The following is a 23,615-nucleotide window of genomic DNA, read 5'->3' on the forward strand; positions in this document are numbered from 1 at the left end:
TATTTATTATTATTATTATTATTATTTATTGCATTTGTACCCCACATTATCCCACCTTTTTGCAGGCTCAATGTGGCTTACAGGGTGTTAATATGGTATAGTCATTACATAATCTTAGATACAGTCGGTAATAAACTGGAGGTAGAAGAGGAATTAGTTGGAAGGTGTTAGGTAAGGTCGTGTTATAGGTGTTTTAAAGCGTTTGGGTGGTATACGGAGTAATTTGTTTCATCGAGGATTATTTTTGTAGGCCTTGTTGAAGAGATATGTCTTCATAGATTTGCGAAAGCTGGTTAAGTTGTCCGTGGTTTTCATCCGATCTGTGCTAAAAGAGTTGAATAGATGAACTAGAAGGGGGCTCAAGATCCCCTCAAAGACCTTATAGAATTTGTTAGTAAACCTGTCTGGTCCTGGAGCCTTACCCACGGGCAAAGAATGGATCGCCTGGGTTACTTCTTCCAGGTCTATAGGGCGCGATAGCTGGGTTTGAGCCCCAGCAGTCATTGCTGGCAGCTCAGTGTTATTTAAGTATTCAAGAAGATCCGCCTCTGAAGGATCAACATCAGGCGTATAAAGTTTTTCATGGTATTGCTGGAACCTGCGCTGAATTTGTGAGGGGCTTGAAATTATTTCCCCATTTTCCCTTTGTAGATTCAAAATGTGGTTATGTAAGGCCTGTTTTTTTTTTAATTTATGTGCTAAGAGCTTACTGGACTTATTGCCAAATTCAAAGTGGCATTGCCTAACTCGTTGTAACTGTTCGGCGAGATCTGCCAGCTGTAACTCATACAGTTCCTGTTGTAGGGTGTGCAATTGTTGTAACATCAACAACAACACCCAGATCCCTTTCTTGGTCCGTAACTCCTAATGTGGAACCTTGCATGACGTAGCTATAATTCGGGTTCTTTTTTCCCCACATGCATCACCTTGCACTTGCTCACATTAAATGTCATCTGCCATTTAGCCGCCCAGTCTCCCAGTCTCATAAGGTCCTTCTGTAATTTTTCACAATCCTGTTGCGAGTTAACGACTTTGAATAACTGTGTGTCATCAGCAAATTTAATTACCTCGCTAGTTACTCCCATCTCTAAATCATTTATAAATATATTAAAAAGCAGCGGTCCTAGCACAGACCCCTAAGGAACCCCACTAACTACCCTTCTCCATTGTGAATACTGCCCATTTAACCCCACTCTGTTTCCTATTCTTCAACCAGTTTTTAATCCACAATAGGACATTTCCTCCTATCCCATGACTCTCCAATTTCCTCTGTAGCCTTTCATGGGGGTAGCTTGACAAACGCCTTTTGAAAATCCAGATACACAATATCAACCAGCTCCCCTTTGTCCACATGTTTGTTTACGCCTTCAAAGAATTGAAGTAAATTGGTCAAGCTGCGTTGACTTTGTCTCAGTAATCCATGTCCTTGGATGTGCTCTGTAATTTTGTTTTTGATAATAGCCTCTACCATTTTCCCCGGCACCGACGTCAGACTCACCGGTCTATAATTTTTCCCGGATCTCCCCAGAAACCTTTTTAAAAAATCGGCGTTATATTGGCCACTCTCCAATCTTCTGGTACCATGCTAGATTTTAAGGATAAATTGCATATAACTAACTAGCTCCGCAAGCTCATTTTTCAGTTCTATCAGTACTCTAGGATGAATACCATCTGGTCCAGGAGATTTGCTACTCTTCAGTTTGCTGAACTGCCCTACGTCCTCCAGGTTTACCGTGAAGTCAGTAAGTTTCTCCCACTCGTCCGCTTGAAATACCATTTCCGACACTGGTATCCCACCCAAATCTTCCTTGGTGAAGACCGAAGCAAAGAATTCATTCAATCTCTCCGCTACGTCTTTATCTTTCTTGATCGCCCCTTTTACCCCTCGGCCATCCAGCTGCCCAACCGATTCTTTTGCTGGCTTCCTGCTTTTAATATACCAAAAAAAAATTTTTGCTATGTCTTTTTTTTTTGCCTCTAATGCTATCTTTTTTTAAGTAATCCCTCTTGGCCTTCTTTATCTGCGCCTTGCATTTGCTTTGGCACTCCTTATGCTGCTACTTGTTATTTTCAGACGGTTCCTTCTTCCATATTCTGAAGGCGTTTCTTTTAGCCGTAATAGCTTCCTTCACCTCACTTTTCAACCATGCCGGCTGTCTTTTGGACTTCTGGCTTTCTTTTCTAATTCGCGGAATAAGTTTGGCCTGGGCCTCCAGGATGGTATTTTTCAACAGCGTTCATGCCTGTTGTACAGTTATTACCCTCTCAGTTGCCCCCCTAAGTTTTTTTTAACCGTTCTTCTCATTTTATCATAGTCTCCTTTTTTAAAGTTAAACGCTAACGTATTTGACTTCCTGTGTATAGTTACTTCAAGGTTGATATCAAAACTGATCATATTATGATCACTGTTATCAAGCGGCCCCAGTACCATAACGTCCCTCACCAGATCATGCGCTCCACTAAGGACCAAGTCTAGAATTTTTCCTTCTCTCGTTGGCTCCTGCACCAGCTGCTCCATAAAGCTGTCCTTGATTTCATCAAGGAATTGTATCTCTGTAGCGTGTCCCGATGTTACATTTACCCAGTCTATATTTGGATAATTGACGTCACCCATTATTATCACATTGCCCATTTTGTTCGCGTCTCTGATTTCTTTTATCATTTCTGTGTCTACCTGCTCATCCTGGCGAGGCGGACGGTAGTACACTCCTATCACCGTTTTTTTCCCTTTTATACATGGAATTTCAACCCACAATGATTCAAAGGTGTGATTTGTGTCCTGCTGAATTTGTAATCTATCTGAGTCAAGGCTCTCGTTAATATACAATGCTACCCCCTCCCCACCAGTGTCCGGTCCACCCTATCACTACGATATACTTTGTACCCCGGTATGACAGTGTCCCACTGGTTATCCTTCTTCCACCAGGTCTCAGTAATGCCTATTATATTCAATTTTTCATTTAGTGCTATATATTCCAACTCTCCCATCTTATTTCTTAGACTCCTAGCATTTCCATATAGACATTTCAAAGTACGATTGTTGTTCCTATTTGCATGATGCTTAGTACTTGACACTATTGATTTGCCATCTTTTCTCTGATCTTTAGTTGTATTTAAGGGCACCTGGCCTACAACAGTCTGTTGTGCAACCTCACTATCCAGAAACCCTATCTTCCCTGTTTGTGAGGCATCCTTGCAAGATACCTTATCCCGAACCATGCGCTTTTGAGCGACTCTCGGCCTTCCCCCCATTTCTAGTTTAAAGCTGCTCTATCTCCTTTTTAAATGCCGATGCCAGCAGCCTGGTCCCACCCTGGTCCCATCCTTTCGGAATAGGCTCCCCCTTCCCCAGAATGTTGCCCAGTTCCTAACAAATCTAAAACCCTCCTCCCTGCACCATCATCTCATCCACGCATTGAGACTCCGGAGCTCTGCCTGTCTCTTGGGCCCTGCGCGTGGAACAGATAGCATTTCAGAAAATGCTACCCTAGAGGAACTGGATTTGAGCTTTCTACCTAAGAGCCTAAATTTGGCTTCCAGAACCTCTCTCCCACATTTTCCTATGTCATTGGTACCCACATGTACGAAGACAGCCGACTCCTCCCCAGCACTATCTAAAATCCTAGCTAGGTGACGCGTGAGGTCCGCCACCTTAGCACCAGGCAGGCAAGTCACCAGGCGATCCTCACGTCCACCAGCCACCCAGCTATCTATATGCCTAATGATCAAATCACCAACTACAATGGTGTCCTAACCTTTCCCTCCCAGGAAGCACTTGGAGACATATCCTCGGTGTGAGAGGATAGTACATCCTCTGGTGGGCAGGTCCTGGCTACAGGAGTACTTCCTACTTCACCAGGGTGATGCTCTCCTTCTAGGAGACCTCCCTCCTCCAAGGTAGCACAAGGGCTACCAGACTGGAGGTGGGACTTCTCTACAATATCCCTGTAGGTCTCCTCTATGTACCTCTCTGTCTCCCTCAGCTCTACCAAGTCTGCTACTCTAGCCTCAAGAGAACGGACACGTTCTGAAAGAGCTAGGAGCTCTTTGCATCGGGCACACACATATGACATCTCACCAACTGGGAGATAATCATACATGTGACACTCAATGCAAAAGACTGGATAGAACCCTTCTCGCTGCTGGACTGCTGACTCCATCTTAGTGTTTTTGAGTTTTTCAATAATTTAAAACTTGCTACAGCATTAAGGATAGCCTAATATAAGGTGAAATTAGGCCTTACCTGCTAATTTTCTTTCCTCTAGATCCTCCAGACCGTTCAAGACGCTTGGGTTATGCACTCCTACCAGCAGAGGGAGACTGAGAACACTAAAACTTCTTGTACAAGTAGCCTGTGTAGACCTTCTACTAACCAGTAAAACAGTAACAAAGCAGAGGAACAGAACACCTCCACCTAAGCAAAACCACTGAATCCACACTCAGATCCCCTCCCCTTAAGAGGGGGGAATTCAACTGCAGATGGGCACAAACGGTACCACAAACTGCCCTTAGTAAAACTCCAGGACCCAAATCACAGGAGCTACTAGAAATATCAGCAACTGAAGTCTAAAGAAAATATCATACTGAACTGTCCGATACACTGGGTGGGCTCTTGAACGGTCTGGAGGATCTAGAGGAAAGAAAATTAGCAGGTAAGGCCTAATTTCACCTTCCTCAGCAATCCTCCAGACCATTCAAGTCGCTTGGGACATACCACAGCAGAAAACACATCTAAGGGTGGGACCTGCAAAGCCCAGAGGACAGGACTGCAGCTCCAAAACTGGCATCCTCTCTTGCCTGTACATCCACTCTAATATTTGACAAAAGAATGCAGGGAGAACCACACCGCCGCTCTACAAATGTCCACCAGTGGAACAAAACTACTCTCTGTCCAAAAAGCCGCCATCCCCCTAGTGGAATGTGCCTGGAGCCCCACCGGCACCGTACGGCCATGCAATATGTAAGCCAAAAGAGATGGCATCTTTCAACCACCGAGCTATAGATGCCTTAGAAGCAGCCGCTCTCTTCTTGGGCCCCCCATGAAGGACAAATAACCTGTCCGAAGACCTGAATTCCTCCGACCTGCGCAAGTAAACCTTCAACACTCTGCACACATCCAATTTCGCCAAACGGCGCTGAGAAGCATCCCCGTCCGGTTCCCCAAGACCGGCAACAAAATCACCAGATTGACATGAAAGGAGGATACCACCTTAGGCAAAAACGAAGGGACTGGACGCAGCGAAACCTTTTCCTTAGAAAACCACCGAAACGGAGGCCTACATGAAGAGCCTGAAGTTCCGAAATCCTGCGAGCCGACGATAAAGCTACCAAAAAGACCACCTTCATAGTAAGGTCTTTTATCGAACAAGACTCCAAGGGCTCAAAAGGAGAATCCGCCAAAGAGTCAAGAACGATATTAAGATCCCACTGAGGAACTACCGGCCGCTGAGGAGGACGAAGCAACTTCACCCCCCTCAAAAAACGGACCACATCCGGGGAAGACGCAACCGACCTGCCCTGCACCTTACCCTGAAAACACGCCAAAGCAGCCAGCGGCACCTTCAAAGATGACAGTGAAAGGCCCTTCTCAAAACCATCCTGCAAGAAATCTAAAATGCATGACAGAGAAGCTGTCGAAGGGACACACACCCGGTCCCCACACCAATCTTCAAATATGCGCCACACACGCACATAGGCCAGACGTCGAACGTTTGTGACACTGCAGCATCGCCTGAATCACCTGAAGGGAAAACCCTTTCTTTCTCAACCGTTCCCTCTCAAGGGTCTCACCATAAGAGAGAACTGAGCCGGATCCGGCATGACAATTGGACCCTGACACAACAAGCACATCAGATCCCTGAACCACGGCCGACATGGCCAATTTGGAGCCACCAACGTCGGACCCGCATGACATTTTACCCTCTGTAGAACTCGACCTATCAAAGGCCACGGGGGAAACATGTACATCAACACCCGCTGAGGCCACGGAAGGACCAATGCATCGATCCCTTCTGCTCGCGGATCCCGACGTCGACTGAAATACTGAGGAACCTGAGCATTCTGTGCCGATGCCATGAGATCCACTACTGGCATTCCCCACTTTAGAACTATCTGGTCAAACACCGACCAGTGCAGAGACCATTCTCCGGGGTCCAACATGTGTCTGCTTAAAAAATCCGCATTCACGTTGTACACCCTGGCCATGTGCGCCACCGAAATCTGCACTAGATGCCTTTCCACCCAACTCACAAGCAGAGCCATCTCGATTACCAAGCGCGGACTCTTTGTACCGCCATGCCGGTTGACATACTCTACCGCTGTCGCGTTGTCGGACATGACTCTTACCGCCTTTCTGACCACACTTGAGCGAAACGCCAACAGAGCTAGCCGAATCGCCCTCATCTCCAACTGGTAGATATACCACTGAGCTTCCTCCGTCGACCACCGCTCCTGCGCGGACCGACCGAGACACTGAGCTCCCCAGCCCAGTAGACTGGCATCCGTTACCAGAATCACCCACTGAGGAGGTTCCAACGGCATGCCCTTTTTCAGATGGGCCGAGCACAGCCACCACTGGAGACTGCACCGAGGAGCCCCCCTCAATGGCAACCGCAACTCCAAACTGTGTACCTGGGGAGACCACCGGGACAACAGAGCTGCCTGAAGCTGACGCTTATGCGCCCTGGCCCATGGTACTACCTTTACTGTCGCTGCCATGAGGCCCAGAACCCGAAGGTACATTCGAATCGTTGGAATCTGAACGGACATTAACAGCTGGACCTGCTGCTGAAGAGAGACGATCTAAGAGTCCGGCAGAAAAACACGACCCACTGACATGTCGAACCGCACTCCCAAGTACTCCAGACTCTGCAATGGGATCAACTGACTTTTGACTACATTCATTACCCATCCGAGTGATTCCAGAAACGCGACCAACTGAGTCGTCGCCGCAACACTGTGAGCCCGAGACTTCGCCCGGATCAACCAGTCATCCAGATACAGATGCACCAGAATTCCATGCCTCCGCAAAGCTGCTGCTACCACCACCATTATCTTGGAGAAGGTGCGTGGAGCCGTTGCCAGACCAAAAGGCAGAGCACAGAACTGAAAGTGCCTCCGTAAAACAGCAAAACGAAGGAAACGCTGATGGGCCTCTCGAATCGGCACGTGCAGATACGCTTCCGTGAGATCCAGTGACGTGAGAAATTCTCCCTGACGAACAGCCACTATGACCGAGCGCAGAGTCTCCATGCGGAAGGATGGCACCTTGAGCGCCCCATTGACCCTCTTGAGATCTAAAATGGGTCAAAACTGGCCCTCCTTCGGCACCACAAAGTAAAGTGGAATAACAACCCCATTCCCTGCTCGTGCCGAGGAATGGGTACCACAGCTCCCAACTGGATTAAGCGACCCAGAGTCTCTTGAATAGCCTTTAACTTGACTCGAGAGTGACAAGGAGAGGGAAGAAACAGATCCGGCAGGGGGTGCTTGAACTCGAGCGCATAACCGCCACAAACGACCTCCAGCACCCACTGATCTGAAGTAATTTTGGTCCACCCCTGATAAAACAGACGAAGGCACGCCCCGACCTTCACCAGAGGCTGGACCCGCACACCTTCATAAGGAGGACTTATTACCATTTCCGGCAGCTCCTGTGTTTGTGTGTGTGTGTCTCTTTCTCTCTCCTCCATCCATGTGGCATCTCCTGTGTGTGTGTGTGTTTCTCTCTCCTCCATCCATGCGGCATCTCCTCTGTGTGTGTGTGTGTCTCTCTCTCCTCCATCCATGCGGCATCTCCTCTGTGTGTGTGTCTCTCTCTCTCCTCCATCCATGCGGCATCTCCTCTGTGTGTGTCTCTCTCTCTCTCTCTCTCCTCCAGCCACGCGGCATCTCCTGCGTGAATGTCTCTCTCTCCTCCAGCCATGCGGCATCACCTCTGTGTGTGTGTGTGTCTCTCTCTCTCCTCCAGCCATGCGGCATCTCCTCTGTGTGTGTGTGTGTGTCTCTCTCCACCAGCTATGCGGCATCTCCTCTGTGTGTGTATGTGTCTCTCTCTCCTCCAGCCATGCGGCATCTCCTCGGTATGTGTGTGTATGTGTCTCTCTCTCCTCCAGCCATGCGGCATCTCCTCGGTATGTGTGTGTATGTGTCTCTCTCCTCCAGCCATGCGGCTTCTCCTGTGTGTGTGTGCGCGTCTCTCTCTCCTTCAGACATGCGGCATCTCCTCTGTGTGTGTCTCTCTCTCTTCCCAGCCATGCGGCACCTCCTCTGTATGTGTCTCTCTCTCCTCATCCACGCATCATCTCCTCTGTGTGTGTGTCTCTCTCTCTCTCTATCCCCAACCATGCAGCATCTCCTGTGTGTCTCTCTCCCCCTAGCCATGCAGCATCTCCTCTGTGTGTGTCTCTCTCCCCAGCCATGCAGCATCTCCTCTGAGTGTGTGTGTCTCTCCCCAGCCATGCGGCATCTCCTGTGTGCGCGCCTCTCTCTCCTTCAGCCATGTGGCATCTCCTGTGTGTGCGCCTCTCTCTCCTCCAGCCATGCGGCATCTCCTCTGTATGTCTCTCTCTCTCCTCCAGCCATGCGGCATCTCCTGTGTGTCTCTCTCTCCTCCAGCCATGCGGCATCTCCTCTGTGTATTTCTCTCTACCCCAGACATGCAGCTTTCCGTGCGTGTCTCCCTCTTATCCCAACCATACAGAACCTCCAGTATGTCTCTCTCCAACCAGCCATACAGCATCTCCTCTGTGTATATGTCTCCCCCCACCCATGCAGCATCTCCTGTGTGTATGTCTCTCTATTCCAGCCATGCAGCATCTCCTGTGTGTGTGTCTCTCTCTCCTCCAGCCATGTGGCATCTTTTGTGTGTGTGTGTCTCTCTCTCTCTTTCCTCCAGCCATGCAGCATCTCCTCTGAGTATTTCTCTCTACCCCAGACACGCAGCTTTCCGTGCGTGTCTCCCTCTTATCCCAACCATACAGAACCTCCAGTAAGTCTCTCTCCAACCAGCCATACAGCATCTCCTCTGTGTATATGTCTCCCCCCACCCATGCAGCATCTCCTGTGTGTATGTCTCTCTATTCCAGCCATGCAGCATCTCCTGTGTGTGTGTGTCTCTCTCTCCTCCAGCCATGTGGCATCTTCTGTGTGTGTGTCTCTCTCTCTCTTTCCTCCAGCCATGCAGCATCTCCTCTGTGTATTTCTCTCTACCCCAAGAAAGCACGAAGGCAGACGGTCTGCAAACTCCAAGATGGAAAACAAAAAGAGCAGATCGTGTAGAAATGAAATGCAATTTATTTAAACAATACAACAATATTTATATGAGTACAAACAGCCTGGCTGTTTGTACTCATATAAATATTGTTGTATTGTTTAAATAAATTGCATTTCATTTCTACACAATCTGCTCTTTTTGTCTTCTCTCTACCCCAGACACGCAGCTTTTCGTGCGTGTCTCCCTCTTATCCCAACCATACAGCACCTCCAGTATGTCTCTCTCCAACCAGCCATACAGCATCTCCTCTGTGTATATGTCTCCCCCCACCCATGCAGCAGCTCCTGTGTGTATGTCTCTCTATTTCAGCCATGCAGCATCTCCTGTGTGTGTGTCTCTCGCTCTCTCCTCCAGCCATGTGGCATCTTCTGTGTGTGTGTGTGTGTGTGTCTCTCTCCTCCATCCATGCGGCATCTCCTCTGTGTGTGTGTCTCTCTCTTCTCCAGCCACGCAGCATCTTCTCTGTGTGTGTGTGTGTGTCTCTCTCTCTCTCTCCTCCAGCCATGCGGCATCTCCTGCGTGATTGTCTCTCTCTCCTCCAGCCACGCAGCATCTCCTCTGTGTGTGTCTCTCTCTTCTCATCCACGCAGCATCTCCTCTGTGTGTGTGTGTGTGTCTCTTTCCCCATCCATGCAGCATCTCCTGTGTCTCTCTCTCCCCAGCCATGCAGCATCTCCTCTGTGTGTGTCTCTCTCCCCAGCCATGCAGCATCTCCTCTGTTTGTGTGTGTGTATGTGTCTCTCCACAGCCATGCGGCATCTCCTGTGTGCGCGCCTCTCTCCTTCTGCCATGCGGCATCTCCTGTGTGTGCGCCTCTCTCTCCTCCAGCCATGCGGCATCTCCTGTGTGTGTCTCTCTCTCTCATCCAGCCATGCGGCATCTCCTGTGTGTCTCTCTCTCCTCCAGCCATGCGGCATCTCCTGTGTGTCTCTCTCTCCTCCAGCCATGCGGCATCTCCTGTGCGTGTGTCTCTCTCTCCTCCAGCCATGCAGAATCTCCTCTGTGTATTTCTCTCTACCCCAGACACGCAGCTTTTCGTGCGTGACTCCCTCTTATCCCAACCATACAGAACCTCCAGTATGTCTCTTTCCAACCAGCCATACAGCATCTCCTCTGTGTATATGTCTCCCCCCACCCATGCAGCATCTCCTGTGTGTATGTCTCTCTATTCCAGCCATGCAGCATCTCCTGTGTGTGTCTCTCTCTCTCCTCCAGCCATGTGGCATCTTCTGTGTGTGTGTGTGTGTGTCTCTCTCTTTCTCTTTCCTCCAGCCATGCAGCATCTCCTCTGAGTATTTCTCTCTACCCCAGACACGCAGCTTTTCATGCATGTCTCCCTCTTATCCCAACCATACAGAACCTCCAAGTATGTCTCTCTCCAACCAGCCATACAGCATCTCCTCTGTGTATATGTCTCCCCCCACCCATGCAGCATCTCCTGTGTGTATGTCTCTCTATCCCAGCCATGCAGCATCTCCTGTGTGTGTGTGTGTGTCTCTCTCTCTCCTCCAGCCATGTGGCATCTCCTGTGTGTGTGTGTTTCTCTCTCCTCCATCCATGCGGCATCTCCTCTGTGTGTGTGTGTCTTTCTTCTCCAGCCACGCGGCATCTCCTGCGTGATTGTCTCTCTCTCCTCCAGCCACGTGGCATCTCCTCTGTGTGTCTCTCTTTCTCCTCATCCACGCATCATCTCCTCTGTGTGTCTCTCTCTCTCCTCATCCACGCATCATCGCCTCTGTGTGTGTGTCTCTTTCCCCATCCATGCAACATCTCCTGTGTGTCTCTCTCCCCAGCCATGCAGCATCTCCTCTGTGTGTGTCTCTCTCCCCAGCCATGCAGCATCTCCTCTGTTTGTGTGTGTGTGTGTCTCTCCCCAGCCATGCGGCATCTCCTGTGTGCGCGCCTCTCTCCTCCAGCCATGCGACATCTCCTGTGTGTCTCTCTCTCCTCCAGCCATGCGGCATCTCCTGTGGGTCTCTCTCTCCTCCAGCCATGCGGCATCTCCTGTGCGTCTCTCTCTCCTCCAGCCATGCGGCATCTCCTGTGCGTGTGTCTCTCTCTCTCTCTCCTCCAGCCATGCAGCATCTCCTTTGTGTATTTCTCTTTACCCCAGACACGCAGCTTTTCGTGCGTGTCTCCCTCTTATCCCAACCATACAGAATCTCCAGTATTTCTCTCTCCAACCAGCCATACAGCATCTCCTCTGTGTATATGTCTCCCCCCACCCATGCAGCATCTCCTGTGTGTATGTCTCTCTATTTCAGCCATGCAGCATCTCCTGTGTGTGTGTGCTTGTCTCTCTTCCCCAGCCATGCAGCATCTCCTCTATGTGTGTCTCTCTCTCGTCCAGCCATGCAGAATCTCGTTTGCGTGTCTCTCCACCCAGCTATATAGCATCTCCTCTGTGTATGTGTCTTTGTTCCACAGCTGTGCAGCATCTCGTGTGTCTTTCTCTCCTCAGCAATGCAGAATCTCCTCTGTGTGTCTGCCTGTCTACTCCAGCCATGCAGCATCTCCTCTGTGTGTGTGTGTGTCTCTCTCTCTCCTCCAGCCACGCGGCATCTCCTCTGTGTGTGTGTATGTCTCTCTCTCTCTCCTCCAGCCACGCAGCATCTCCTCTGTGTCTGTGTGTCTCTCTCTCCTCCAGCCACGCGGCATCTCCTCTGTGTGTGTGTCTCTCTCTCCGCCAGCCACGCGGCATCTCCTGTGTGTGTGTCTTTCTCTCCTCCAGCCATGCGGCGTCTCCTGTGTGTCTCTCTCTCCTCCAGCCATGCATCATCTCCTGTGTGTCTCTCTTCCCAGCCATGCAGCATCTCCTGTGTGTGTCTCTCTTCCCAGCCATGCAGCATCTCCTGTGTGTGTCTCTCTCCCCAGCCATGCAGCATCTCCTCTCTGTGTGTGTCTCTCTCTCTCCCCCCAGTCATGCGGCATCTCCTGTGTGTGTCTCTCTTTCGTCCAGCCATGCAGAATCTCCTCTGTGTGTCTGCCTGTCTACTCTAGCCATGCAGCATCTCCTCTGTGTGTCTCTCTCTCTCTCCTCCAGCCATGCAGCATCTCCTGTGTGTGTGTGTGTCTCTTTCTCTCTCCTTCAGTCATGCGGCATCTCCTGTTTGTGTGTGTGTGTGTCTCTCTCCCCCCAGCCAAGCGGCATCTCCTGTGTCTCTCTCTCGTCCAGCCATGCAGAATCTCGTTTGCGTGTCTCTCCACCCAGCTATATAGCATCTCCTCTGTGTATGTGTCTTTGTTCCAGAGCTGTGCAGCATCTCGTGTGTCTCTCTCTCCTCAGCAATGCAGAATCTCCTCTGTGTGTCTGCCTGTCTACTCCAGCCACGCGGTATTTCCTCTGTGTGTGTGTCTCTCTCTTCTCCAGCCACGCAGCATCTCCTCTGTGTGTGTGTCTCTCTCTCTCCTTCAGCCATGCGGCATCTCCTGCGTGATTCTCTCTCTCTCCTCCAGCCACGTGGCATCTCCTGTGTGTCTCTCTTTCTTCTCATCCACGCATCATCTCCTCTGTGTGTGTCTCTCTCTCCTCATCCACGCATCATCTCCTCTGTGTGTGTGTGTCTCTTTCCCCATCCATGCAGCATCTCCTGTGTGTCTCTCTCCCCAGCCATGCAGCATCTCCTCTGTGTGTGTCTCTCTCCCCAGCCATGCAGCATCTCCTCTGTTTGTGTGTGTGTCTCTCCCCAGCCATGCGGCATCTCCTGTGTGCGCGCCTCTCTCCTTCTGCTATGCGGCATCTCCTGTGTGTGTGTGTCTCTCTCTCCTCCAGCCATGCAGCATCTCCTGTGTGTCTTTCTCTCCTCCAGCCACGCGGCATCTCCTGTGTGTCTCTCTCTCCTCCAGCCACGCAGCATCTCCTCTGTGTGTGTGTCTCTCTCTCTCCTCCAGCCATGCGGCATCTCCTCTGTGTGTGTCTGTCTCTCTCCTCCAGCCACGCAGCTCCTGTGTGTGTGTGTGTCTCTCTCTCTCTCCTCCAGCCATGCAGCTCCTGTGCGTGTGTGTCTCTCTCTCTCTCCTCCAGCCATGCAGCTCCTGTGTGTCTCTCCCCAGCCATGCGGCATCTCCTGTGTGCGCGCCTCTCTCCTCCAGCCATGCGACATCTCCTGTGTGTCTCTCTCTCCTCCAGCCATGCGGCATCTCCTGTGGGTCTCTCTCTCCTCCAGCCATGCGGCATCTCCTGTGCGTCTCTCTCTCCTCCAGCCATGCGGCATCTCCTGTGCGTGTGTCTCTCTCTCTCTCCTCCAGCCATGCAGCATCTCCTTTGTGTATTTCTCTTTACCCCAGACACGCAGCTTTTCGTGCGTGTCTCCCTCTTATCCCAACCATACAGAATCTCCAGTATTTCTCTCTCCAACCAGCCATACAGCATCTCCTGTGTGTATGTCTCTCTATTTCAGCCATGCAGCATCTCCTGTGTGTGTGTGCTTGTCTCTCTTCCCCAGCCATGCAGCATCTCCTCTATGTGTGTCTCTCTCTCGTCCAGCCATGCAGAATCTCGTTTGCGTGTCTCCCCACCCAGCTATATAGCATCTCCTCTGTGTATGTGTCTTTGTTCCACAGCTGTGCAGCATCTCGTGTGTCTTTCTCTCCTCAGCAATGCAGAATCTCCTCTGTGTGTCTGCCTGTCTACTCCAGCCATGCAGCATCTCCTCTGTGTGTGTGTGTCTCTCTCTCTCTCCTCCAGCCACGCGGCATCTCCTCTGTGTGTGTCTCTCTCTCTCTCTCCTCCAGCCACGCGGCATCTCCTCTGTGTGTGTGTGTGTCTCTCTCTCTCCTCCAGCCACGCGGCATCTCCTCTGTGTGTGTGTCTCTCTCGCCTCCAGCCACGCGGCATCTCCTCTGTGTGTGTGTCTCTCTCTCCGCCAGCCACGCGGCATCTCCTGTGTGTGTGTGTGTGTGTCTCTCTCTCTCCTCCAGCCACGCGGCATCTCCTCTGTGTCTCTCTCTCCTCCAGCCATGCGGCGGCATCTCTGTGTGTGTCTCTCTCTCCTCCAGCCATGCATCATCTCCTGTGTGTCTCTCTTCCCAGCCATGCAGCATCTCCTGTGTGTGTCTCTCTCTCGTCCAGCCATGCAGAATCTCGTTTGCGTGTCTCTCCACCCAGCTATATAGCATCTCCTCTGTGTATGTGTCTTTGTTCCACAGCTGTGCAGCATCTCGTGTGTCTTTCTCTCCTCAGCAATGCAGAGTCTCCTCTGTGTGTCTGCCTGTCTACTCCAGCCATGCAGCATCTCCTCTGTGTGTGTGTGTCTCTCTCTCTCTCCTCCAGCCATGCAGCATCTCCTGTGTGTTTGTGTGTCTCTTTCTCTCTCCTTCAGTCATGCGGCATCTCGTGTGTGTGTGTGTGTGTGTCTCTCTCCTCCAGCCATGCGGCATCTCCTCTGTGTGTGTGTGTCTCTCTCCTCCAGCCATGCGGCATCTCCTCTGTGTGTGTGTCTCTCTCCTCCAGCCATGCGGCATCTCCTCTGTGTGTGTGTGTCTCTGTCTCCTCCAGTCACGCGGCATTTCCTCTGTGTGTGTCTGTCTCTCTCCTCCAGCCACGCAGCATCTCCTCTGTGTGTGTGTGTGTGTCTCTCTCTCTCCTCCAGCCACGCGGCATCTCCTCTGTGTCTCTCTCTGCTCCAGCCATGCGGCATCGCCTCTGTGTGTCTCTCTCCTCCAGCCATGCGGCATCTCCTCTGTGTGTCTCTCTCTTCCCAGCCATGCAGCATCTCCTCTGTGTGTGTCTCTCTTCCCAGCCATGCAGCATCTCCTCTGTGTGTGTGTGTGTGTCTCTCTCTCTCCCCAGCCATGCGGCATCTCCTGTGTGTGCCTCTCTCTCCTCCAGCCATGCAGCATCTCCTGTGTGTGTGTGTCTCTCTTTCTCTCCTCCAGCCACGCAGCATCTCCTGTGTGTGTATCTCTCTTTCTCTCCTCCAGCCACGCAGCATCCCATGTGCGTCTTTCTCTCCTCCAGCCATGCAGCATCTCCTCTGTGTGTGTGTGTCTCTCTCTCCACAGCCATGCGGCATCTCCTGTGTGTGTGTTTGTGTGTGTCTCTCTCTCCTCCAGCCATGCAGCATCTCCTGAGTGTGTGTCTGCCTGTCTCCTCCAGCCATGCAGCATCTCCTGAGTGTGTGTGTGTCTCTCTCTCCTCCAGCCATGCGGCATCTCCTGTGTGGGTGTATTCCTGTGTGTTTGTCAGAGGCGTAGCTACGTGTCTCTCTTCCCAGCCATGCGGCATCTCCTGTGTGTGCCTCTCTCTCCTCCAGCCATGCAGCATCTCCTGTGTGTGTGTGTCTCTCTTTCTCTCCTCCAGCCACGCAGCATCTCCTGTGTGTGTATCTCTCTCTCTGCTCCAGCCATGCATCTCCTGTGTGTGTGTGTGTGTGTGTGTCTCTCTCTCTCTCTCTCCTCCAGCCATGCAGCTCCTGTGTGTGTGTGTGTGTGTGTGTCTCTCTCTCCTCCAGCCATGCAGCATCTCCTGTGTGTGTGTCTCTCTCTCCTCCAGCCATGCAGCATCTCCTGTGTGTGTGTGTCTCTCTCTGCTCCAGCCCCGCAGCATCCCATGTGCGTCTTTCTCTCCTCCAGCCATGCAGCATCTCCTCTGTGTGTGTGTGTCTCTCTCTCCACAGCCATGCGGCATCTCCTGTGTGTGTGTTTGTGTGTGTCTCTCTCTCCTCCAGCCATGCAGCATCTCCTGAGTGTGTGTCTGCCTGTCTCCTCCAGCCATGCAGCATCTCCTGAGTGTGTGTGTGTGTGTGTCTCTCTCTCCTCCAGCCATGCGGCATCTCCTGTGTGGGTGTATTCCTGTGTGTGTGTCAGAGGCGTAGCTACGTGGGGCCTGAGGGGGCCCGTAGATTTCGTCCTGGACCCCCCTCCCGACGACACTCTTGAAACTCCCCCCCCCCCCCCCCGCGAACCCTCCACCACCTACCTTCGCTTTTGCGGCGGGGGACCCCAATCCCAGCCAGCCGACTTCCTCTGTGTCCTGCAGTCAAAAAACTCTTTGTTCTGTTGGATGATGACAGCAAAACCGAAGGTAGGCGACGGCGGGGGAGGGTTCGCGGCAGAAGGGAGGGGTCGAGAGGGCGGGAGGTCATGAAAAGTGGCGGCGGGTCGGCAATGGGGTGGTCGACAATGGGGGGGGGGGGTGTCAGCAGCACCCGTGGGGGCTAAAATGTGCCCCCTTACCTCGGGCTCTGGACCCCTACCCACCGAAGTCTGGCTACGCCCCTGGTATGCCTGTTTCTCCCTCTCTCTCCTCCAGCCATGCGGCATCTCCTGTGTGTGTGTGTCTCTCTCTCTCTCTCCTCCAGCCATGCGGCATCTCCTGCGTGTGTGTCTGTCTCTCCTCCAGCCATGCGGCATCACCTGCGTGTGTGTGTCTCTCTCCTCCAGCCATGCGGCATCACCTGCGTGTCTCTCTCTCTCTCCTCCAGCCATGCGGCATCTCCTGCGTGTGTGTCTCTCTCTAACCATCCATGCATCATCTCCTCTGTGTGTGTGTGTCTCTCTCTCCCCATCCATGCATCATCTCCTCTGTGTGTGTGTCTCTCTCTAACCATCCATGCATCATCTCCTCTGTGTGTGTGACCCTCTCTCCCCATCCATGCATCATCTCCTCTGTGTGTGTGTCTCTCTCTCCTCCAGCCATGCAGCATCTCCTGTGTGTGTGTCTCTCTCTCTCTGCTCGAGCCATGCAGCATCTCCTGTGTGTGTGTCTTTCTCTCTCCTCCAGCCATGCAGCATCTCCTGTGTGTGTGTCTCTCTCCCTCTCCTTCAGTCATGGGCATCTCCTCTGTGTATGTGTCTCTCTCCCTCTCCTTCAGTCATGGGCATCTCCTCTGTGTATGTGTGTGTCTCTCTCTCTCTCCTCCAGGCATGCAGCATCTCCTCTCTGTGCGTGTGTCTCTCTCTCCTCCAGCCATGCGGCATCTCCTCAGTGTGTGTGTGTGTCTCTCTCTCCTCCAGCCATGCGGCATCTCCTCAGTGTGTGTGTGTGTCTCTCTCTCTCCTCCAGCCATGCGGCATCTCCTCTGTGTATGTGTCTCTCTCTCTCTCCTCCAGCCATGCGGCATCTCCCGTGTGGGTGTCTCTCTCTCCTCCAGCTATGCGGCATCTCCTGTGTGGGTCTCTCTCTCCCCATCCATGCATCATCTCCTCTGTTTGTGTGTGTCTCTCTCTCCCCATCCATGTATCATCTCCTGTGTGCCTCTCTCCCCAGCCATGCAGTATCTCCTCTTTGTGTGTCTCTCTCCCCAGCCATGCAGCATCTCTTCTGTGCGTGTGTCTCTCCTCCAGCCATGCAGCATCTCCTGTGTGTGTCTCTCTCTCCTCCAGCCATGCAGCATCTCCTATGTGTATGTGTCTCTCTCTCCTCCAGCAATGCAGCATCTCCTGTGTGTATGTGTCTCTCTCTCCTCCAGCCATGCATCTCCTGTGTGTGTGTCTCTCTCTCCTCCAGCCATGCAGCATCTCCTATGTGTATGTGTCTCTCTCTCTCCTCCAGCCATGCAGCATCTCCTGTGTGTGTGTGTCTCTCTCTCCTCCAGCCATGCAGCATCTCCTGTGTGTGTGTGTGTGTGTCTCTCTCTCTCCTCCAGCCATGCAGCTCCTGTGTGTGTGTGTGTGTCTCTCTCTCTCTCCTCCAGCCATGCAGCTCCTGTGCGTGTGTGTGTGTGTCTCTCTCTCTCTCCTCCAGCCATGCAGCTCCTGTGTGTGTGTGTGTCTCTCTCTCTCCTCCAGCCATGCAGCATCTCCTATGTGTATGTGTCTCTCTCTCCTCCAGCCATGCAGCATCTCCTGTGTGTGTGTGTGTCTCTCCTCCAACCATGCAGCATCTCCTGTGTGTGTGTCTCTCTCTCTGCTCCAGCCATGCATCTCCTGTGTGTGTGTGTGTGTGTGTCTCTCTCTCTCTCTCCTCCAGCCATGCAGCTCCTGTGTGTGTGTGTGTGTGTGTCTCTCTCTCCTCCAGCCATGCAGCATCTCCTGTGTGTGTGTCTCTCTCTCCTCCAGCCATGCAGCATCTCCTGTGTGTGTGTGTCTCTCTCTGCTCCAGCCCTGCTGCATCTCCTGTGTGTCTCTCTCTCTGCTCCAGCCATGCAGCACCTCCTGGGAGTGTCTGTCTCTCTCTCTGCTCCAGCCATGCAGCATCTCCTGTGTGTGTGTGTCTCTCTCTCTGCTCCAGCCATGCAGCATCTCCTGTGTGTGTCTCTCTTTGCTCCAGCCATGCATCATCTCCTGTGTGTGTCTCTCTCTCTCTGCTCCAGCCATGCAGCATCCCGTATGTGTGTGTCTCTCTCTCCCCTCCAGCCATACAGCATCCCGTGTGTGTCTCTCTCTCCCTTCCAGCCATGCAGCATCCCGTGTGCATCTTTCTCTCCTCCTGCCATGCAGTATCCCTTGTGTGTTTCTCTCTCTCCTCCAGCCATGAAGCATCTCCTCTGTGTGTGTCTCTCTCTCCTCCAGCCACGCGGCATCTCCTCTGTGTGTGTGTGTGTCTCTCTCTCTCCTCCAGCCATGCGGCATCTCCTGTGTGTGTGTGTGTCTCTCTCTCCTCCAACCATGCAGCATCCCCTGTGTGTCTCTCTCTCCTCCAGCCACGCAGCATCCCGTGTGTCTCTCTCTTTCCAGCCATGCAGCATCCCGTGTTTCTCTTCTCTCCCCTCCAGCCATGCAGCATCCCGTGTCTCTCTTCTCTCTCCTCCAGCCATGCAGCATCCCGTGTGTGTGTGTGTGTGTGTCTCACGTTTTTCCTACAACTAAGGTGCCCGAAATGAACACCGCCGGAGAGAATCGGGGATTGGGACGTGCGAGGACGCCCAAATCAAAACTGTTTGGACGTCCCTTTCGATTATGCCCCTCCGGGTCTCTCTCAGCCAATCACAGTGCGTTTAGTTTTGATTTGGGCGTCCTCACACGTCCCGATTCCTTCTCCCGCTCTCTCCCTCTGCTGCACAAAATGCCCGGAAATTTATTCATGGTTATTATACACGCAGCTTGTCTACGTGTATGAAGCTGTCTTTGGCATGCGCAGAGCTGCCAGAACAACTCTTGGCTGCTCTGCGCATGCTCAGCTGGCTGACTGGCTTCCCCACCTTAGCAAGGAAATCACGTGCAAATGAGCTAATAGCGAGCAGCTCATTTGCATGCGATTTCCTTCATGGGTCATTCCATGTCAAGTGGTCTGGTGGTCCCTGCTCGAAGGCTGCAGTATTGGGTCAAACAGATTACTATATCTCAGCAAGTATTGCATCGGCGAACGTAAAACTTGTATGAATGTTCACAGAAAATGTCATCGAAATCTGTGATTTTCGAGCAGGGACCACTAGACCACTTGACATGGAATGACCCTCATGTATGCCCGTTTTTTACCGATTCGCTAAGGAATCAGTAAGGAAAGGGCATCTGGCTCTGAAACCAGGTGCAAGGCCAGAGCCCTCTGCGTGCCCTTGGTAGTTCTTGCTGATCCCACCACAATGATTTAACTTACTGTTTTAGAGGGGAAGGACTGGCAAGAGACACCAGTGGTGCACAAAGGGCTATGGCCTAGTGCCTGGTTTTTGTTTTTTATGGAGTCAGGAACGCAGCAGATGGGGCAGTAGGGAGGGGAAGGTAGCAGCCTGGATTAAGTTCTACCGCTTACCCTTCTCTGGAAAAGGTTTGTCTGCATATTAATACCTTTCAGGTATTAACTATGTATATCCTGACAAACTGGCTGGAGAGGTGTCCTGAGGACTGGGTTCTGAACCACTGCTATAGATGCTTTCATTTTCAATTTCTGAGAAAAATTGTGTTATATGTTACCTGATTTTGTAGTTCCTGGAGTAAAGCATCTTTCTTCTGCAAATCTTCCTGTAGATTCCGCAGCAATGCTGACTGCATATTTGAGGCTTCTGTTAACATGTCCAACTGCTCAGTGGCATGAGCCAGGTCATCACACAGCAGCTCTGTCTGTTTATGCAGAAAATGAGCACACCAATTACTGATTAGAAAGGAAAGGGAAAGGGGACTTGATATACTGCCTTTCTGTGATTTTTACATTCAAAGCGGTTTACGTGGAAGGACATTTTCGAAAGGTCGTCCAAGTATGAATTAGGACGCCCTCGCAAAGTCAGCCAAAATCCAGTAGGTATAATCAAAAAATAGTATGGCCGTTCTTAGACATTCCATTAATGCAGTGCAAAATGCCCAAATCAGGGATGCCCAAAGTATAGTAAAAAGGACGCCCATCTCCCAGAACCGCGAAAGGACATCCCTAAAACATTCACTGTACTTGACAATTAGTCATATCAACGTCCTTATTACTATACTTTGGACCTCCGATGTACCTGGCTGTTCCGTAAGTACAGTGCATGTAGTTGCGGACATCCTGGTACAGGAATATAAGGAACATTCATAAGTGTAAAGTACAGTAACAAGGACATGTTTCTCACAGAACTGCTGAAGGATGTCCATCTTACTAGGCCCATTGAAGGATGGCGGGCCTGTAGGAGGGACGTACTTCGGCAGTTCGGTAAGAAAACACGTCCTTGTTACTGTACTTTACACATGAATTTTACTTATATTTCCGTACTTGGATGTCCGCAACTACATGCACTGTACTTGCGGAACATGCAGCTATGGGAAATATAAGGAACATACATATTTTATTGTATATATATATATGAAGAGTTTCGCACACTTAATAATGATCTATATAAGGAAGGCTCCCCACGTGTGAACACGCACTCATCGAAATAAGGCCCCACAGGCGTGACGGTCCATGCACGTCATGGATGTCCATATATATGGAACTGTTCATGTAAGGACGTCCATCACGCATGGGCGTCCATATAAGGCGATGCACGTTTTCCAACAGTTATTCACTGAGAAATATGTCTCTCAGACGCAAGCCAAACTACAGCATCGCTGAGAGTCTGCTCTTGGTGCAGCTCTGCCTGAGGCACCGGCGCAGGCTCTTCATGCACCACCTGCCCCCCAGGACTGTGTACATTAGAACATGGACACAGATATGACAGATCCTGAAAAGGTAACTGCTTTTTTTCATCCCCCCCACTGTTCCTGGGTTATCAGGTCCTCCTCCTGTAGCACCACATTTAAAAGCTCCCACAGCAATGTAAGCACTAACTGTAGTCTGCATTCAAGTGTAATCAGTGATATATATGTGCACATGCACATTCACTAATAGAATCTATGTACTAGAAAGGAAAAACATTCCCACATCCATACAATACTGCACACAAAGAGTACTCTCTATTCTCATGTCCTCAATGACATCACCTGTACCAATGAAATGTTCCCCTCCACCCCCCCCCCAATCAGCAGTGTTGTGTGTCTCTACAATTTGGCTGCCAAATGAATTTGTGTTGTGAAAGCAAGAAGGGCCATCCCCTGACTCCTGGTGTACAAACTTGTATCTTGCAGATGTTTTGGCATTCGGCGGGACCTGGAGTCCCTGAGACACCGGTTCCACTGTATACGGCGGGACAGCCCCAACCTAATCAGGAGTGTGCGACTGCGCCTCAGGGCTCGATTTAAGTATTGTAAAAAGGGCGCCTGTACTCATTTGTATATGTATTTATTTAATAATGCAAATGTCGTGTACGATATCAGTTTCCATGTGGCTAATAGGCAACTAGTAAGTCATAACACCTCTGTCCCAGATCAAGGCCTGAGGGTTGCAGCTACCCTCCCATGAGTGTAGCTATAATTTCCAACTAACCTCCTCTGAGATGAATGGGATGACATGCCTCACTTCTGTATCCCACTTTCTGGGGTGGATACTGTTTCATGGCATTCTTGCCTGATGTCCTGCTCTTAGTGGATGTCATAGCATGATTTGAAAGTAATGTAAAGAAATAGTTCTTCCCCCCGCCCTCCTCCCCCCCCCCAAAAAAAAAATGGTCATTCTACCATAGGACAACTCAAAATGCTAACATGCTGCTGAGGAATGCGTGTTCCCTGCCAATACATCTTATAGTGTACTCCTTTTTCAGACCAGCTTCCAGGATTCCCTGTCACTTCATCTCATGCATCTCACACCCCATGTGTCTAGCCCAGGGCTCACCACTGACCCCACCTTTCCCCATTCTTGCCTCATGCCAGCCAGCCAGCTCCTGCACTATGCAAGCCATGTTGAATGTGCTGATCTCAAGGACAATCCTTTTACATACACAAGGCGCCAGGAGCAGGAGGAGGAAGGACAGTGGAGGAGGAGCAGGCAGGAAGGCCTGCAGCAATGGTGGAGCAGGAGGAGGATGACCACCCCTGGCATGACATGCCTCCCCTCGAGCAGGAGGAGGGCCAAACACCTCCAGCCCTCTCTACACCATCCCCAGCATTGCGCCTCCTGCAGCAACTGGTGAATAGCCAAAACCAGTTGCTGCAGGAGGTATCAGTAATGAGGCTGGAGGTGTCGGCAATGCGGCAGGCTAATGAGCAGCACTTCAGGGTGCAGAAGCTGATCCTGGTGCTGCTCGTTAGCCTGCTGCACAACGCCTTGCAGGGACGAGGACGTGGCGTCCCATGAAGGACTTTTGGGGGGGGGGAGGGGATGCAGGGAGGAGGACGTAGCCTCCTTTGAAGGACTTTTGGGGGGGGGGATTGTATATAGTTCTATTTGTTTTGTTAAATACACGTTAGAAATATTTTTTTATATAACAGGGTGTGTGTCTCTACTTTGTGCACTACATATTATCAAATGCTGGGGTTGATGTGAGAGGAGTCGGCAAGCTGGGTTGCATGACAGGTGAACTGTGACAGAGAAACTTTGGTACATATGTGTCATAAGTGTGGCCATACAGAAGACCATCTGTTCCTTCCAAACTGCATGGCTGTATGGTAAGGGGGGGGGGAGGCTGGGGGGGCATTTCTGTTAAGCAACAATAGAAATCAAACAAAATAAAACAGGGAAAAGAAAATAAGATGATACCTTTTTTATTGGACATAACTTAATACATTTCTTGATTAGCTTTCGAAGGTTGCCCTTCTTCGTCAGATCGGAAATAAGCAAATGTGTTAGCAGATAGTATATATAAGAGAAACATCAAAGAATTACTTTGACAGTCTGACAGAGTGGGAGGGTGGGGGTATGGATGGGGACATCAAAGCATTTCATTGATATTCTAACAGGATGGGTGTTGGTAGGTGAGAGGAGGGTAATAAACAGAGAAATACAGCTTTATGGTTTATAATGGGTTAGAAAACCCAGATCCTTATTAAGTCCTGTTTGTTGGGTGTCAAAATATTCAATCATTCTTATTCAAACCTTCGAAAGCTAATCAAGAAATGTATTAAGTTATGTCCAATAAAAAAGGTATCATCTTATTTTGTTTTCCATGTTTTATTTTGTTTG

The 23,615-nt window shown here is 50.8% G+C and overlaps 1 protein-coding gene across 1 annotated transcript in view; it reads right to left on the reverse strand.

Moving 5' to 3' along the window:
* KIF15 (kinesin family member 15) overlaps positions 1-23,615 on the reverse strand; it is a 1,036,090-nt gene that overhangs the window by 172,047 nt on the left and 840,428 nt on the right. The window contains 1 exon segment of the mRNA XM_030209299.1: positions 20,066-20,212. Within this exon segment, the coding sequence (XP_030065159.1) occupies positions 20,066-20,212 (147 nt within the window).

This window comes from Microcaecilia unicolor, chromosome 1 (genome assembly GCF_901765095.1).
Source record: "Microcaecilia unicolor chromosome 1, aMicUni1.1, whole genome shotgun sequence".
Classification (NCBI taxonomy): Eukaryota; Metazoa; Chordata; class Amphibia; order Gymnophiona; family Siphonopidae; genus Microcaecilia; species Microcaecilia unicolor.